The sequence below is a fragment of the Amphibalanus amphitrite genome, unplaced genomic scaffold (assembly GCF_019059575.1).
Source record: "Amphibalanus amphitrite isolate SeventyFive unplaced genomic scaffold, NRLGWU_Aamphi_draft 000269F_arrow, whole genome shotgun sequence".
In the NCBI taxonomy this organism is placed as follows: domain Eukaryota; kingdom Metazoa; phylum Arthropoda; class Thecostraca; order Balanomorpha; family Balanidae; genus Amphibalanus; species Amphibalanus amphitrite.
In genome coordinates this window covers 178854-197794 of record NW_024881764.1, presented here as the reverse complement: position 1 = coordinate 197794, position 18941 = coordinate 178854, and the positions used below count along the sequence as shown (strand labels likewise).

The window sequence follows — 18941 nt, the reverse complement described above, 5'->3', positions numbered from 1 at the left end:
GTGTAAAATATTTTTGGAAAGTATGTTTATTTAGAGGTAGCTCAACCAGGTCAAAGTTCACATTTTTGTGAAAAACACAACTTTGCCGAAATTTTAATTTCCACGTATATTTCTGACGTTCACAATGACATTTGACGTTGTCAAGACTTTATCGAAACGTTTCAGCACCTAAAGCTCAGATATATAGGTACATATGAGTACTCAGTACATAGTTCTTTTGAAGGTATGCATAACTTACTGCATAACTCCATAAAAAGAGAAAGCGGTATCATCCGTAATCAGCCAACACTTGTACACATCATTCGTCGGCTAGTCTTGCCTACTTAGAAGTTACGATCGCCTTGCGTATGTCAGAATGCTTGCGTCTTTGCTCCTCGACGACCTACAAAAGGAGCTGCTGTTAGTCTTTATCCTTCGTGGGGGTCAGATCGATTTCCTGGCCATCAACAAAATGCCTCGTTCCGCGAAGTCGTAGAGGCGTGAAGAAACCTCATGTAGCGCATGGCGGCGTTGTAGAATGGCTTGACCTCCCAAAGAATCGGATCCTTCGAGAGGAAGTCGGTGTCCATACCGAGGATGCTCAAGAAGCTTGTGAAGCCAGCTGTGATATGACGAAGTCTGCCGTGGACTTGCTAGAGACTGAAGCTATAGTAAGTTCAACGTGGGCTCGACGGGGGGGGGGGGAGGTCCTCGGCCCTCTCCGTCTCTCGTAACGATGCAGCCATCTCACGTTTAGTAGCAGCGATCGTAATCTCCTTCATTAGAAGATGAGGGCGACCAGCTTCTCATTTAGATACCAGAGGTGGCGGCTGAAGACAATGGCTGTCGCCTTGGACACCAATTCGAACACCAATTCATCCAATTCGCACTCCAAAAGGGACTTGAGGAAGTCGAGATCTTGCGCTGGTGCAGACGCCAGAAGCGGTGCATTGAATTGAGCCGAAAACTACGTTGTTACCACAAAGGTCACGATTCGCTGGAAGCTCTTCTTCTTAGACGTAGTGAGCCGGGATTGTGCTCGGAAGAGGTAAAGTTTCATAGCGTAAATGGCATTGGTCAACCAGCACACACGGAGCATATCGGGGCGAGCGATCTTCATACCTCGTTTCGGAGCACCACCGAGGACAGTGATGGCCAGCTCCAGCATCTCACGGTTGTCGCGTGAGTGCTGGCGGTCAAGGATATACGACCGAACTGTGCAAGAGCATCACGCGGGTTGTGGAGGTGGGACATGTCACAGTTCTTGAAGGTTTATGGCTTCGTTCCATCTATAGACGCCCACTTTCTATGGAAGCGCTTAAACAAAACAACGTCCGGGCCGCTGGACGGGCCGAGGCAGGCTGAAAATGTCTAGAACAAACTCGTAAATATCGTGGCAAGTCAGGTGGAGCAAGTCCTGCTCGAGCCGCTGCTCGATGATCGTGCAGGCTCCTGCATTGAGGCCGGTGTTCGATGCACTTGTGTCAAAACTGAGCGTTTTCACTCAATCCTTCAACTCTCACTCATCGAGGGATTCCAGAATTTAACAGCGTTTGCTGCGGCCTGTCAGTTTGAGCCTGGCTAGCGAAAAAATTTTCTGAAATGGCTTAGCAAAACACAACTTATCTTTTTATCTTTTTCACGTGCACGTCTTCTCCCTGACATCACGAAGACACGGAGACCTGCCCTGTGGCCGTACACTGGCAGTGTCCCCCTGCGCATCAGTGACCGGGGATACATGAGCAGAATAAATGCGTTTTACAAACGGATCACAATACTCAGCGAAGAAAAACATTCATGATACGCATTTACTTGCTCATGTAACCCCGGTAAGTGCGTAAAGTAATCTTGGGTAAGTGCTAGCAATCTCGTGACCCTTCCCAGCCATCGTATTATGAGAGAAGAGCTGAAGTTACACGCCTGGCAGCGGGCTACCGTCACCGAACAAAATAAGCTTAACTACCCTGAACGGCCATTGGTTGAATCACGCATTGCGTCACAGCGCGTTTGCGGCAAGAAACACTGTGGTTATGAAACAAATAGGAAGGCATCTATCATTCATTTAAACGTGTTATGGCTCAAATATGGCAATGCTTGGAAAGGCGCGACACATATCTGAATCCCCGTTCACAATGTACGTTTGGTCAATATGTACCAATTATGACCCCATTGAGCTACCTCTAAATATAAATATTGTTTTTGGTAAAATTTCATACAGACAGAGTATTTTTTCGTGAGGTATATATATATATATATATATATATATATATATATATATATATATATAACGTAAAATGGCTTGTGCCGGCGAGGGTTAAGAACTCCCACGTTCCACTCTGTCGGTCGCTTAAGATGAAGGTAAGTTCTACGCACTGCTCTCACGCAAATGGAGTAAGCCACGAGCCTTTAGTCAAAAACGCGTCCACATGTTCACTCTGGATTTGTACAAGGACGACTTTTGTGGCATCGGCTTGTACACTTCACGGCATTTCGTATGCACTTGCACTTACCGGTGCAGGACCGGACACAGGTACATTTAAAGGAAGACTGCCACCTTCAAAAAGTTTTCTCAGATCGGCCTATGATTTATTCCCTGGACAAAACAAAATTTTAGAATTCACCTGACAAAGTATCATCACGTGAATCGCGGAAAAAATTGTCGATTATCATACAAATATCAATCGGTTAATGTCTAGCGACAATGTTTACACATCACTAGACTTCAAGGTCATAAGATTATTACATTTTATTTGAAAAAGTAAGGTATTTTATGATTTACTAATATATGATTTCATAAGAAATTGGCCATGTTTAATTTATTTTGCATTTAAGTTCGTAAAACATTTAAAAATCATGCCTCATTTGGAATGGGTCTGGCCCATGTTAAACCCCATTTCCCACACTTTTTGGAAAAAATGAACTACTGAATATATAAGTTTAACTTTTATTTTGACACTCCAAAATCCTTCTCTGATCTCGAAACAATCAAAGTTTTGACATATGTTTACCAAAAGATAAGAAAATTCATGTTTCAAAGTTATCGATAAACAGTAGAGATGTCGGCTTTCTTGGACTAAAAAATGGCATCAAACTGAACTTTGGTCTCCGATTTCTCGCAAACGGGTTCGAATTTCGGAAAACCGACTTCAGCCTGGGACATAGGTGGCTCAGCTCTAGTGAAAACCGTTTTGTGAAAAAAAGGTGGCAGTCTACCTTTAAGAAAACCTTGCCCTTTCCCCCCCCGACTGAGCCCTGGCCGCCTCTCGCACGGTCACGCTCCGCTCCGGCACGTCGGTCAGCGATAGATGACCAGCGCGGCACAGGTCTACTTGGTTTCGGGAAAACCTCCCATGCAGGGGACCGTGTCGGCAGCCCAGAATATAGCAGTCGCCGTCGATCTAAAAAGAAGGATAACATGTTTAGGCAACGCAACGGCAAAAAAAAACAGTATCAGTGTTCTAACGCCGAAGCCGATGCATAGTTCATCATGCATTACCGCAATGTAGCACCGCCTTGCGGCAAGTTTGTGTGGGAGCTTAATAGCAAGAATTGTGGCTATTACCATAGATTACGAGAAACTAATGCAAAATTAAACATCTTTTACATTAGCAAATGTAAACTCTCCTACCATAATTGGCGAAACTTGTTTGAAACTTGGACATGCATATTGCATAAGTAATGTCCATTGGTAAACTCTTACGTTTCCAACGTTACCTCACAACTTTACGAAACGTTGAAGACCACACCTAACAAACGATGGATGCCAATTACCATCTCTGATAAGTTTTTTTCACTGCAATGACAGCGAAAATAGTTACATGGCAAATGACACATTATAAAGATACAAAGTGATGACTAAAACGAAAAATAACGCTTGACTAGTGCTTACCTGGATCACAACGCAAATCAGGTTCCTGTTCTCCAGGGGCGTAACTTTATATCTCTTTGGGGGGCTTGAGCCCCCCCTGTGCTGAACTGAGCCCCCCTGGGAAGCTTAGAGCCCCCCTTCATTAATTTGTACTTCTTGACAAAACACACACAAATAGCAGAATATTAACATCCAATTTCTTCATTTTCCATCAATACATGCGTTTCCAGGTTTGGGGATGATCATGGACTTGTAAACAGTAAACACCCTAAAACCCTCGCCCGAAAAATCCATAGCAGCCACACTTGACGACGTTCTAACAGGTCCCGATGTTCCCGACTTTTTTGTCATTGACCTGACCTGGAAGGTCAACCAATGACCTTATAGGACCTTAAAATTTGGTATCATCGGCGCTCTCTCGTCACGGGCAGCACGCTCGTTTTTTTCCGCAAAGCTCTAGCTCGATCAGGGGCGAAACGGCAGAGGGGTCCAGGGGACCCCCCTCATATACGTTCGCGGATGAAAAAAAAAAACACCAATACGGGCGATGGTTAACATGATAAACATGACCACACGGAGATTTGTGCGAAGTATTCGGAGGATGTCCTAAAGGCGGACCGCCATGAACTTGTGTCAGAGTTCACCAGCAGGCCCCGCAAAGGAAGAACCTCTTCTTGCAGCCAAAAAAAAAAAATCCCAACCGGTGAACGTGATGAGTGGCCTGTGATATATGCAGCACATCATGTGTGACTGGCGCCCTGCTCTTCCCATCCGGACCAACCCGTGACCGGTCCATCAGAAGCTTCTGTGGGACCGGTCGGCCGGCCGGGTAGGTATATGCGAGTGGCCAGAACGCTGTTGTCTGTATGCCCGGCCGGCCGTCAGGGGCCCTGCCTCGCACTGCGTTGTGCAACGGATCTGTGGTTGTGCTATGGTGCACTGCGAGGAGGGGCGGGCGGGGCGCCGCGGCCCGTCCGGAGCGCCGGGAAGGTATCCCCAAGCTCCCTCCGGGCTGGGACAGCATGAATCAAAGGTCAGTTATGCCAATTTTCAGCTCTCTATCCCCGGCGTGTCCCGAGCTATCGCGAAAAACAAAAACCTATGGGGGGAGGGCGGCACCCCCTCGGCTGGCGAGGGTTAAAACAATACATACCTACACACAAGAACAAGGCAAGCAAATCAGTTTCAAACCAGTTTGAATAACGCTGTTCTGTGTTTGAGACCGAGTCTGTGTTTCGCCCGAGTTTGTTGCCACACCTGCCAGTTTTTGCGCGTGTAAAGAAGACCACGTTAAGTAACCATACCTCTAAAAACGCTTTGTGATTCTGTCATTCCTATAGTTTAAGTCCCAGAAGTTTGAAACTCGGTTGCATTAGGCAATCAATCTAAATAATTCCTACATCTCGGAATTTTTATAACGGTGACCTAAGGTCAGGTCAATTAAGGTCAATTAAGTAAGGTCGTGACACAGGTAAACATGACACACTGAACCGGAAAATTGCACCCGTGCCCCTTGTATGCCCCTGAGGTTATATCAGGTCATGAAACATCTCCACCAGTTTTTTATCATAACTTTAGTTAGAAACATGCTAGAGCGCTGAAAACACCATAGGTGTGTTCAGCTAAACAAGAATGACATGCAACATGACCTTTTCCGTGAGTGTCATAACTGACATAGTAGCCTCTTTGCTCAGAGCCGTGCAGGGGCGGTCGCAGACTTGGAGTTTGGGGGGGGGGGGGCCAACTTGGCAAAGGGGCCCCTGCGCTGACCCGGGGGGCCCGGTGCTAGCTTAAAGGGGCCCACGGGCGTAGTGCACGGGTGCAGAAATCTAGGCCATGGCCGGTGAAGCGGGGGGGGGGGATAGGGAGCGGCACCCGAGCGGAGGCTCATTGAGAGCTTTGAGGGTGCACCATGTCGAAAAGGTACCGAAAAGTGCATTTTGTTGATTATGTCAATAATTCACGCAACTGTGAATGGACTACCGCAAAAGTAAAGGCGGCTAACTTTGCCATTTTCTTTGCAAAAAAAAACTTTGCCATTTTTTAAGATCATTGTGCTAAAACTTTTAACAGTGGGTCATCGGTATCTGTTCACTGTTCAATCACATGTGTTCCGACTTCCGTTTAATCTTTTTTTTACTTGAGCACAAATGCAAGTTTTGAAGACCATTACAGTAGCAAATGCTTCGAAAGACGGATAGTGGGCAAAATATCCTAAATTTGTCGTGCTGCATGGAAAGTAGTGTTGCTGAGGAAAGGGGGTTTTGTTCCAGATTATTGTGGATGCAGAATACATTGTCTGCACTCACTGCAGAATTATTGTTGGTGCAACTGCGCCCACTGCACCCATGGTTCCTACACTTATGGGCCCATCGATAGCGCTTCGGCGATACCTATCGCCTAGAGGCTGCAATGGGGCCCTTAGAGTACGGTGCCAGACCCCCAGAGGCCGGCGTTGGACCCAAGGGTCAGCGAAGGGCCTCAAAGGCCCCAAGTAGGGCCCCAGAGGCTGATGTGGGTCTTCATAAGCAAGTGCGTGACGCCCAAAGGTAAGGCTTGAGCCCCCAGAGAACATAATAGGGCCATCAGTGGCCGGTGTAGAGACCACATAGGCCAGTTTGCAGGCCCCTCAGAGGCTAGTGTGGGGCCTCAGGTGTCGGTATGAGGCACTTAAAGACCGGTATGGGTCCTCAGAAGCCGACATCGATCCTTCAGAAGCCAGTACGGGGCCCTCAGAGGCACATAAGGGCAGTTTCGGTCCCAGAGACAGAAATGGGACCATCAGAGGCCGGTGTGGGTCGTGGGATCTTTAGAGGCTGGTTTGGGCTCTTAGGGGCCAGTTTAGAGCCCTCAGAGACCAGTACAGGGCCTGCAAAGGGCAGTTTGTGACCATCAGAGACCGAATTGGGCACTCAGAGGCTAATATGGGTCCTTACAGGCCAGCATGGAGCCCTCAGAGGTTAGGGTGGGGCCCTAAAAGACCGACATGGGCCGGCGTTGGACCCCAGAGGCCAGAAGAGGGCCCTCAAAGGCCAAGATGGGCCTTCAGACTAGGCCGATGCGGGCCCTTAGAGACCGGCATCAGGTCTTCAGAAGCCCGTGCGGGGCCCTCAGAGGCTAAGGTGGGTCCTTACAGCCAGCACGGGCACTCAGAGGTCAGTGTGGGGCCCTAAAAGACCGGCATGGGCCGGCGTTGGACCCCAGAGGCCAACAGAAGGCCCTCAAAGGCCAAGATGGGCCCGCAGAAGCCGATGCTGACCCTTAGAGGCCGGCATCGGGTCTTCAGAATCCAGTGCGGGGGCTCTCGGAGGCTAATATGGGCCCTTACAGGCCAGCATGGGGCCCTCAAAGATCAGAATGGGACCCTAAAAGACTGGCATTGGCCGGCGTTGGACCCCAGAGGCCAGCAGAGGGCCCTCAAAGGTCAAGATGGGCCTTCAAAGGCCAATGCGGACCCTTAGAGGCCGGCATCGGGTCTTCAGAATCCAGTGTGGGGCCCATAGAGGCTAATGTGTATCCTTACAGGCCAGCATGGGCCCTCAGAGGTCAGTGTGGGGCCCTAAAAGACCGGCATGGGCCGGCGTTGGACCCCAGAGGCCAGCGGAGGGCCCTCAAAGGCCAAGATGGGCCCTCAGACGCCGATGCGGGCCCTGAGCGGCCGGCATTGGGTCATCAGAATCCAGTGCGGGGGGCCCTCAGAGGCTAATGTGGGTCCTTACAGGCCAGCATGGGCCCTTAGAGGTCAGTGTGGGGCCCTAAAAGGCCGGCATGGGCCGGCGTTGGAACCCAGAGACCAGCGGAGGGCCCTCAAAGGCCAAGATGGGCCCCCAGAGGCCGATGCTGGCTCGACATCGGGTCTTCAGAATCCAGTGCGGGGCCCTCAGAGACTCTTAAAGGCTAGTCTTGGGACTCGAGAGACAGAAATGAGGTCACCAGAGGCCGGTGTGAGGCTCTCAGACGCCGGTTGGGCCCCTAAGGCCGGTTTAGGGGCCCTCAAAGGCCAGTGGAGGGCCCTCAGAGGTCAATACGGGTCCTCAGCGGTCAATGTGGACGCTTGACCGCCACTGAAGGGCCCTCAGAGGTCAGTGTAGGACCCTCAAAGACTGGTATGGGAGCTGTTAATAGCTGGCGTGGGTTTCTCGAGCCTCGTGACAATCGAATACGGGCCAGGGCCCCATACGGCCATGGGGGCCCATCGGTTGTTTGGGGGGGGGGCCAAATGATATGATGGCCCCCCTGATTTGCCTTTGGGGGGCCATGGCCCTGATGTCCCCCCCCCCTGCGACCGCCACTGGAGCCGTGGGTGTTCTATTAGCTTTTCAGCTCTATCTACCGGGTGGCCCAAAAAAAAACGTTCCGAACTTTGGAGTCCTATATCTCAAATTCGAGTGCAAATAACGAGCCAAAATTTTCATCAAGGTAGCGTCACTTCTTTGCGCATTGGCATGCCAAATTATAACACTGTAACATCATTTACAAGCCAGCAATCTTCTGTTGAACTAAGTAACACGTTTTTGCTTTTTTTGCCGATGTTGAACGGCAGCAATGATTGGCTTAGACGTACCATGTTCGAAAAAAAAGAATGAAAAAATAGAACACGTGAATGAAACCAGAACGTGTTTTGTTATTTTAACTATTTTTGTCCCACTTATGTGCCAAATATTCAAATACTGAGCCAAAATAGTGTTAACCCGCGCCCAGCTGGGGGGGGGGGGGTGTTTGAACACCCCCCCTTGTGGTTTTTCGCGAATATCTCAAAAACGCCGCCGTTTTTGGTACACCTTATCATACATCAATTCTACACATGTTGTGAAAATTTCAGACCAAGGTCATTCAAGGTCAGGTCACCAGGTCACTTGAAGTGACCTCACCTCATAAAAAATTTCAATGTCTGTCATAGCTACACCGAGTGACCGATCGCTTTGAAACTTTCAGCGATTGCTAAGAGCAATAGCATGTACAAAATGTATATCTCAGAATTTTGATATCGATGACCTAAGGTCAGGTCAATTTTGCGACCTCCCCATTATAATTGTCAATGGGAGAAAATTGAAATGCGCCTCTTTTGGATGAAAGACATTATAAATACTCCCAAACACCGAATTACAAGTGGTTTAGACACACTGAACTTGAAAATGGTGTCCGTGACCCTTGTTTATGCCCTGAGGTCATCTTAGGTCACGAATGGTATCTAACAGTTTTTCGCAAATAACTTTTGATAGAGGCATGCTAGAGCGCTGAAAACGCCTTAGATGTGTTCAGCTCGACGATACGGATCGACTGATATGCAACATGACCCTTTCCGGTCAGGTCATGACCTTGACCTGAGGTCAAATTTTCAAGTTGACCTTTCAAGGTCAAGTCATAGTTCATTCGATGCGTCTTGACGAGAGGAACACGATGCCGGTAAAAGTTAGCTCGTACAAGGCTTGGGTCAAAAGTTATTGCAGAAAAACTGTTTTCGAAAAAATCGGCTATTTTTGCAGTTTTTGCCCCCTGCAGGCAAAACCGTTGACGTTAGGTCAAATCTGAGAGGAATACTCAGAAAGGGCGTTAATAGGGCTATCGAATGCGCTTTTCCGCGGCGCTGTAGCTCTATTGGTTCCCGAGTTATGCGTTGGCTTCTTGGAAATTTTCGACATTCGACCTGGAAATCGGCGAAATTTTGCCTTCAATGACCTCTGGTGACCTGACCTTTGACCTGACCAAAAAATTGACCGAAGTGATTTCGTCATTATTTTTGACGCTCTTTCGAACGCCGCCTTCCGCGTATCGCTACGTGGCCCAGGAGCCGAGTTACAAGGGGGGGTGTTCAAACACCCCCCCCCCCAGCAGGGCGTGGAAATCCAGGACCCCCAGCAGGGCGCGGGTTAATGGATGCCATTTGTTTTAACAAGTCCTGTTTCGAGCAGGAGTGGCACGGTGAATGGGTTACTGCTGATCGCCCTCCCTTCAAGAAGATCAACTAGTTATCGACCGAATAAGGAAAAAAGCTAGAGGGAATGTGTCACCCTGAGGCCTGAACCATCAACGAGACTAGTTGCCAGTAGCAGTCATGGCTGCAGGCCGTGGTGCCGAGATGGAAGTGGCCCGTTCACTCATATTTTTTAGTAAAAATCTGAGCAAAAAGGTAATTTTTACATGGCATGCTAGAAACACGAACCATTTAAAAAGTAATTGACCGAATAACATAAAAATCATACCATTTACTGAAAATGTATGCCGCATTGACTATTGGAAGTTTCAATGTTGTATCTTTATCACTTTCTGAGAAATATTGATTTAAAGTTGGGAACTTTTTTCTGGGCCACCCGGTATATCTCTTTAATAGTGTGTCGAGTGTACATAGGTTAAAAGGAACCTCATATCTTCAAAAAAGTTTATGAATTGGCATGAAAGTGATGTCGCTCGGTTCAGAAAGAGCGAAAACGAATATCTACCAAATTTCACCGAAAAATATTCACCGGTTTTCAAGATATTAGACTTTTTTTGTTTACTTTTTGGGATCTCCGCTGTTCCTAGCGACTTTATTTGGAAGCAATAGTTTGGCAGCTGAAAGTGCGGCACTTGTTGCGCGCAAAGCAGCATATATCACCGCGTGCTACAAAACGTTTAAGTCAAACATTTAAAAATCGTTAGATATCTGCGCTGACGTCACACATTCAGAGGGGTATTCCTATGCATTAGCCCCTCTGAATCAAAATGCTGCAATTTTTAAATTCAATATTTCCGATTTAAGACAATTCTCGATGTTGTGAGTGCCGAAACCGGTAATTGTGAGCCAGTGACCCCATTTTGGCTATATCAACTCAAATCTAATGTTAAGGTGGGAGGGTCCCTTTAACGCGTGACATGCGCAAGAGTGAATTAAGGAAGCATCTTTATGGGAGCATTTGGCCCCGAAGAGCCGAAGAGTGTAATTATTTTTTTGTGTGTGTGAAGGGCTCAATTTTTTCATATGCAGAGCCACTTGACTTGGTGATCAGATCTTAGGTGCTGTGGCATCAAACTTGTTACACGGGCTGCAAAATGTATGTGTTTTAGAGCTGTTTTGCCAAGTGATTTTGCCAATTTTCGCGGCGCTTCGCGCCGCCAATTCATACTCGAGTCAAAAAGATATCGTGAGTTGTGACTAATAAAGCACCCTCACACGCAGGTATGTATGCATTACCTATCAGACTGGTGGCACACTTCAGTCATCTCATACCTCGTAGAAGACAAAAGTCTAGTGCCGTTAACGGTGTCAAATTGAATTGGACTTCAGACTGTACTGTGTAGGAATTTGGTCCATTACCGTTGGACAGATAGTGCATCGGCCTGAAAAAGTACGGTAACAATACCGTAAACCGGGGTGAGTTGATATGGATTTTGATGTTTTTCAAGATTTCTTTAAAAGCCACATTCATTTACGAAATTCTTTTTGTGCCAGTTTCATGGCACATGCCTTGGGGAGGCAATCAGCAAAAATGAATAAAAAATGTATATATTAAGCCCCTTTTTTAAAACGCCAAAGTTCATATCAACTCACCCCCTGGGGGGTGGTGAGTTGATATGGTTTTGGATTTTTCAAAATTTCTCGGCTAAAGAAGCTCAGAGGTGAGTTGATAAAATGCCAGTGTTTAAAAAAAAAAGGATGCGAGAACACATCCTGAAAGAAACCATCAGAAAAATGGTAGTAGTTTGGCACCAGACCTCACATTCATGAAAACGCAATCATGTTCAACACAACGCTATCAAAATGGCTTGATTTTAGCAGCATCATTTTTTTCGCTTTATGATACTTAGTTTTACTTAGAACATTCTGAACTTGACTAGTCACGTGTCCTCAAGCCAACGGTATCAAAACTGGCAATATATTTTGGAATTACAAGTGTATTTTCTTGTAATTTAAACACATTGTCAGTTGCGGGTCAAGGTTGATATGCCTCTGACAGAGATGATGGATTGAAATGAAAGAATACACATGCTTCTGAGCTTTTGTTGACTGGTAGTCAACAAAATATTAATGAAGTGAAGTGAAGCGAATCTAATTCGAACTGTATTCTATCAGAAGAAATAAGCGACATAAAACAAAATTCGGCATCAAAAGCCAAAATTAACCCTCGCACTTATAGGCGGTCGAACGGACCACCTCGGGTTTTCGCACATAACTCGCGCAAAAAGCGGCCGATCGCGACGAAACTTTCAGTACCTCTCGAGTTTATCAATTTTACACATGTTTTAAGAATTTCATGACCCTGATCCAAATGGCTTTTGACTTGTTACCTGATTCTCGAGATCATGCTTGGCCGGAATCGCGATTTGGCGTAGTCGGCTCACATTATCCGCGCATTTCCAGTCTTTTTGTGATTGTAACGTCCAAACATGTGAAATGATGTTGGTCCCATGCAGTATTGTGGGTGTCAACTGTCAAGGTCACCTGAAGGTCAGGTCAGGTCATTGACCTTTGGTGACCTTGGTTCACTTTTTGGAGTTTTACATGTTTCTAGGGTAAATTTTTTTGGGCCGATTTCGAATTTAATATGCATTTGATCATTTACGAAGTAGTTTCAGTGCCTTCGTAACATGTTACGACACCGTCAGTGGTAGTTGACACTTGACACTCCCTATGGATAGCCGGCAGGACACCTACTGGTTGACCTGACCTGACCTGGCCTAAATGTACGAAGACATCTGTGATCAAAACTAACATGACATTCGTGATCAGCAACAGCCAAAAAATAATAAATTCGCTTTACGAACTTCAAATAACCCCCTATTTTCCCGACTTCTGGGTAATTGACCTGGCCTGGAAGGTTAACCAATGACCTAGGACCTTAAAGTTGGTTATCATCGGCTTCCTCGCGTCTCGGGCAACACGCTCATTTTTTTTCCGCGAAGCTCTAGCTCCACCAGGGGCCAAACGACGATGGGATTCCAACGGACCCCCCCCCCCCCTATACGTTCAACGCTGGCAAAACACGAATACGGGCGAGGGCTAAAACACCAGTCAATTTCTTTATATTGTTTGTTCCATTTCATTTTGTCACTCATTCTCGGTTGGCAACTGCCAAGCAGGAAAACTAATCAATTTCACGAGATCAGAATTCCCGCGCTGTTAGCCATACAGAAACGACAGTCGTCATTTTCGAAACTACGAATAATTATAACAATTTTTTTAATCTGTATGTATATGGTGTTCTATAGTATTCCTTTGTAGCTTGTAGGGAGCCATCTTGAGACTTGACAGGGAGTTGTGCTGTGCCTTTTGCATGTTAGGTATGTCCACAGAAAAAAAAAAACTTTGGGGTCACTGATGTAACTTGTCGGACCTTCGTCCCCGTCTTGAGTTGAGATGTTATAGTTTCACAACGTTTCGGCCAGTTACTCTCCGGCCGTCGTCACTCGTCAGGTGTTCTTTGACCCTCAGAAGGACCTGGATGTTGGTGGCGTTGCGCCGTAAGAGTTAAACCGTTCGAAAGCTCCTGTAGTCAGCGGGAATCGAACTCGGGTTTCCCCGGTGATGGTCCACGGTTCTAACCACTCCACTATCGAGGCAGATTTGACTATGGCCGGAGAAGTTACTGGCTGAAACGTTGTGAAACTAACATCTCAACTCAAGACGGGGACGGAAGTCCGACAACTAACATCAGTGATACTAACAGGCCTCGTCTCAAGCAATCAGAAAAAAAACTAAAGCTTTTGGGGGTTGATGGAATGATGTGGGGAAAGACAAGGAGAAGAGTTGGTCTAATATACTTTGTCTTACCTACAGACCCATTTTTCATGCTAATTTGCATGCATACCAGCCTGGTATCAGCTTTTATCATGCATATCAACTCACCACCTGGTGGCATATCAACTCACCACCTGTCACTTTTCTTAAAATTATAAAAAAGCGTTGTTATAGGTGAAACCCAAAACTACCTGGGATCAACAGTAAATTGATGGTAGTTTCTTTCCCAGGGCATGTTGTTCAATGAATATCCACCGTCTTTGCTGTAGGGTGGGGACTTTTCCTTAGTTTCAAAATCAGAAGAAAAAAGGGACTTTGAAAAAAGTAATGTGTCAAGAAGGCACTGCACCACATGCATGCCTTTCTCAGCTATATATGCGTCGCTTATTGGTTGCTTCACTTCACAGAAAAATAAAACTGAAATTTGGTTTACAAATGGATGAGCAGCACACATTTTAACATTTTTCGAGCAATTTATATCAACTCACCACCTCATATCAACTCACCCCGGTTTACGGTACCTTAAGTTTTTAGTCGGCCGATCCGTCCCCCTGTCGAAAACTCGTGGCGACGCCCCTGAATTAAATGGACCCTCCCACCTTAACATTAGATTTGAGTTGAGATAGCCAAAATGGGGTCCCTGGCTCACAATTACCGGTTTCGGCACTCACAACATCGAGAAATACCTTAAATCGGAAATATTGAATTTCAAAATTGCAGCATTTTGATTCAGAGGGGCTAATGCTTAGGAATACCCCTCTGAATGTGTGACGTCAGCGCAGATATCTAACGATTTTTAAATGTATGACTAAAACGTTTTGTAGCACGCGGTGGTATATGCTATTTGCGCGCAACATCTGCCGCAAACGCCGCACTTCTAAAATAAAGTCGCTAGAAACAGGGGAGATCCCAAAAAAGTAAACAAAAGTAAAAGTCTAATATCTTGAAAACCGGTGAATATTTTTCGGTGAAATTTGGTAGATATTTGTTTTCGCTCTTTCTGAACCGAGCGACATCACTTTGATGCCAATTCATAAACTTTTTTGAAGGTGGGAGGGTCCCTTTAATAGGTGTAGACATCCCAAAAGTATGGATGGGAAGTTTTGCTGCTGACTGCTGAGCCCCCCCTGACAATATCATAAAGTTACACCCCTGCTGTTCTCTATTCTGGATCTGTCGACATCTGGGATTCCTATCCGGACATTGTCTCCCACTGACACCTCCTGCATCGAGCAGCGCGACCGCCTCAGCATTCTATCGGCCTGCCTCTGCTGCTGCTCTCGGGCAGCGTGCCGCTGCTGGACGGCAGGTGGTAGCTGGTCCTCGCAGGGACATTCATCGCCGTCATGCACCACGGCCAGGCACTGCTCGCAGTGTCTTGTGGAGCTTGTTGTCGGCGTGCTCCGGCCCCCGGTCAACAGACATGGTAGCCCAAATCTAGTCGGATATGAAAATTATTCTAAATCCATAGACTTTAATGCTAAATTGACTATATTTGAGAGGGTTTTATGAAGACACATGACCAGATACAGAAAAAAGCGAGATGCTATCTTGTAGAATAAATCGTCTACTATCTGCGACTTTTGAAGCGTTTTTCAATCTGAGGTACGGAAATCGTGTTCCCAAGAGACTGAAAGTAGCCATGCTTTACATTGGACCCAATGGCAAAAATTCGGAATTTGACGAAATTGGCCATTTTTACGTCTGATTTATGAAAATTCTAGACAGGATATGAAAAAACCCGAGATGCTATCAGGTGGGAAATTTCATTGTCTATTACCGCTTTTTGAGGTGTTTTTCGATCTGAGACCGGCAAACCGTGTTCCCAAGAGACTGAAAGTAACCCTGTTCTACAGCAAGACAATGGCAGAATTCTAATATTTGATGGAAGATATCTTAGGTGATAAAAACCTTACTACTTATTGCAATGCTTAATTGGAAAGCTCAACACTGGCACTATCATCGGTCTTTGCATTGCTATTTCACAGAACAACAATAAATAACGTTTTGAAGCCTTTGAATATTGACTTACTTTTCATCGACGGGCTCGATCCCCATCACTACCAACAATTTTCCGGGAAGTCAGGATTTTGCAGATATTTAAGCCGAATTGCAGAGCTGTGTTAATACTACGGCACTTAAATACACATTTCAGGAAAACCGCTTTTTTCTTAGCATGCGTTAGGTCTCAGAAACAGCAATATATCAATATAATGAGGAAGAATAAGTGCAAATGATCGCGCAAGAGAGTATCCTTAGCTCCCTAGCAACCACCTAGCAACGTAAGGCAAAATAGTAAACAACTCCTGTTGATATCAGGTACTCAGCCTTGGAAGCACACTGGACGGTCAATATACTGGGCTTCATACTGAATTTTGCATACCAGAATGGATGTTTCCAACTAAAATTATTTTTTTTGCGAAATTTATCTTTGTTGCCCTACTATTTTTCGTAAAACCGAGATATACAAACTTCATGATATCAAAAATAATATTGTGAAAATGAAAACCGCCATATAAAACAAGATAATTGCTGAGATCATGCCTACTAAACTTGGTCCTACCCCCTAATTCAATATACCCTGGGCGTGCTCAGCGTCCTCTGAAGCTCTTCCTCTGTTCGGAGAACAGCGGCAACTGTCGGCGGCAGCGAGGTCGATGGCAGACCGACGCGAGGTGGGCAGCCGAACGTCGCCTGGTACGGCGACCTTCCGATGCCTTGGTGGACCTGCAACAAAAAGCAACGCATGCATGCCAAGTCATTCTTACGCTAAGCACCGATACATATCTGCAGTAACGGATGTTAATGGTTAGGCTATATTTCACAGATCACAATGGGATAGCTACGGTAATTAATTTTTTTTTGTTTGATATGCGTGTCAATTCCGTCTTAAATTGGGTCAATGCTTTCTCATAACGAACAAAAGCAGAGTCTAAACACATGAACCAGGGGGGGAGGGACTGACACTGGAGGGTGCAGAATTTCTCCCCCCCCCCTCCTACAGGGCGCGTAATTCTCAGACTGTCTCCAACTCATAATAGTTAATTATGTTGTGCGAATCAGCTGCTTTTCATCATCATGCTAGATATTCAAAACAGTTGTGCACACGCAATAAGGATGCACAACAGCATCACCCCTTTGGTAAGATTCGGATGCTTTTTACAATTTTTGGGGCTTAAGATTCGAGGCGGGAATTATTGATTTGTAGATAAAACATTTTTACACATATTCAGTGAATCATTTGACAATTGTTACGTAATTTATTATTGTCCACAAAATATCTATCATTCCATGAAGCGGAGGTATTACAGACAGCAAAATATGTGAAGTTAACTTTGCAAGCTACTTTATGATTGACGCCTTAATTTGCATGCAAACATACCTGTGCATTAGGGTGGGTCAAGATGGGGGTCGATCTCTCGGATTTTGGGGAGACAGCACTTTTTTGTGTCCCGTGGTCCACTAGCACCGATTGCTCCCCATATAAGTCATGAATACGTCGTATTTGGTACGCTAGAGTGATTTTTCTGGTGTAAAAATTTCGCTAAAACAGGTCAACAGTTTTTCGCTTATAACTTTTGATCTAATTAAGATAGAGCAAAAACAAAAGCACCAGTGAACTCAGCACGCCAAGGCGCGTCGAATGATGTACTTTTTTGCTTGCTTAAGTGTACTTAAGCAGTTAAGCACATCTTAAGTACAACTTAATTTTTAAGAACGGTCGAAATGCTTAATGTTGCATATCATTCGACTCGGCTGTTCAAGAGGAACATAATGATACCATTTTGAAAGCTTTATCTTTATAATGTGACAAGTTATTGGCACAAAAGTCATTTGACCTCAGTTGACCACCCTTGGATAAGCACACCAAACAAAGAAGCACCAAGTGACATAATGTTAAGTACTGTGGTTTCAAAGCACAAAAGTGATAGAACGAAACGGATATCTCCAGTATTTTCCTATTTGAAAATTTTCCCATAGGCTTAACATTACGGCGTAATGACCTTTAACTGACCTCAGGTCAGTGACATATAAAACGAACTGTATGTTATATACAACTCGGTGAACTTACCACATCCTGAAACTTTGAAGGAAATCAGTCCAAAACTGTGAGTTGGACAGGTGCATAAAGAAACTTGAAATTTGACCATGACCTTGTACCGGTTTTTCGACCTGGTGACCTGACCCAAAGTCATCCGGACCTGAAATTTTCAGGTCATATGTAAAAAGGTTGTCCCATAGGCTGCGCCAAATTTGGCGGCCGTTTTTACACTATCTTTAAAAAACCTTAGGGGGGGGGGGTTGTATCAACTATTTGACATCTCTAACCTTGCCAGGGCGAAGGTTAGAGAGGGACTCTTCCTATTATTCGGCATCTTCTCCGTCACGGTCGTCCTGTTCTACCTCCTGCTCCCCCTCCTGGTCTGAGGGGGCCAGATTCGACCGCCGGAGGAGGTAGCTACTGATGTTCTGCTGCCTGTTGATCCTGGAGAGACAGAGCTTGCATGGCCTGCGCGTCGTAGCCATTTCCCTAATATCTGCGTCCGTGAGCCGATGAAAGTGATCTATGAAGCGGCGCGGCCGAGGAGGTGAGGGCTGCAGCTGTGTGACATCCACTGTCGGCGGACCCTGGTATTCGTCGTCAGAGTCGGTTTCGGACGGTTCTGTAGAGGCCTCCGGCCAGTTGGCACTCGAACTCCTGCCCAGAATACTGTCCAGGTCGGGCAGTTCGGGCAGGCAGGAGGGCGACAGAGGCAGCGGCCGTGGCGAGGGAGTCAGCAGCTGGTGCAGGTCAGGCAGCGACTCAATCTCATCGATGGTCTGCTGCGACTCGGCACTAATCAGAGAACCTGCTAGCGAGAGCGAATCATCGCTGGGGCTCAGAGGCTCGTTCATAGGTGCAGGTGGTGCCTCATCTGCTGGGACGTCAGCCAGGTGCGGTCGCTCTTGAAGCTGAAGCGGAGAATCCGCTGACTGTTGTTGACGAGGGACGAGCCTCTGGAGGAGGGGCCCTGCTTCCGGCTGCCAAGCCGGGAGGGCCCCTGCGGGGCCCGGCACGCGAGCTCCGTCGGGGCGGGGGAGGATCGGAGGGACCGTAGCTACACCCCGCACCGTCGCGTGCCAGGCCGCTATGATGCTGTTGATGCGTACCGCCCGCGGCGGCCGCTGCCTGCCTCTAACGACAGCGGCGGCGACTGGCAGCAGGGCCGGTGGCCACACTCCCGGCATACTGTACCGAAGGGGCCGGAGCAGGCGGCCGGTGCAGCACAGGGGCGGGCGGCAGCAGCTGGACTCCCAGCTGCTGCAGCTCTAGATCCGGGAGAGCCGCAAGGGCGGCCGCCCAGCCGCCGCGGCCGACGGTGACAAATATCTTCAGCC

At 46.7% G+C, this 18941-nt stretch overlaps 1 protein-coding gene across 1 annotated transcript; it reads right to left on the bottom strand.

Annotated features, from left to right (window-relative positions):
- Positions 1–760: 760 nt before the first annotated feature.
- On the bottom strand, positions 761–14941 carry LOC122386989. Its single transcript, XM_043376767.1, has 5 exons — positions 14726–14941; positions 3869–3901; positions 3210–3377; positions 1102–1168; positions 761–903 (listed from the first exon to the last, which is right to left on the bottom strand). Exons 1-5 carry the CDS (start codon positions 14813–14815, stop codon positions 761–763), a joined length of 501 nt encoding a protein of 166 aa, XP_043232702.1. The 5' UTR covers positions 14816–14941.
- Positions 14942–18941: the final 4000 nt, after the last annotated feature.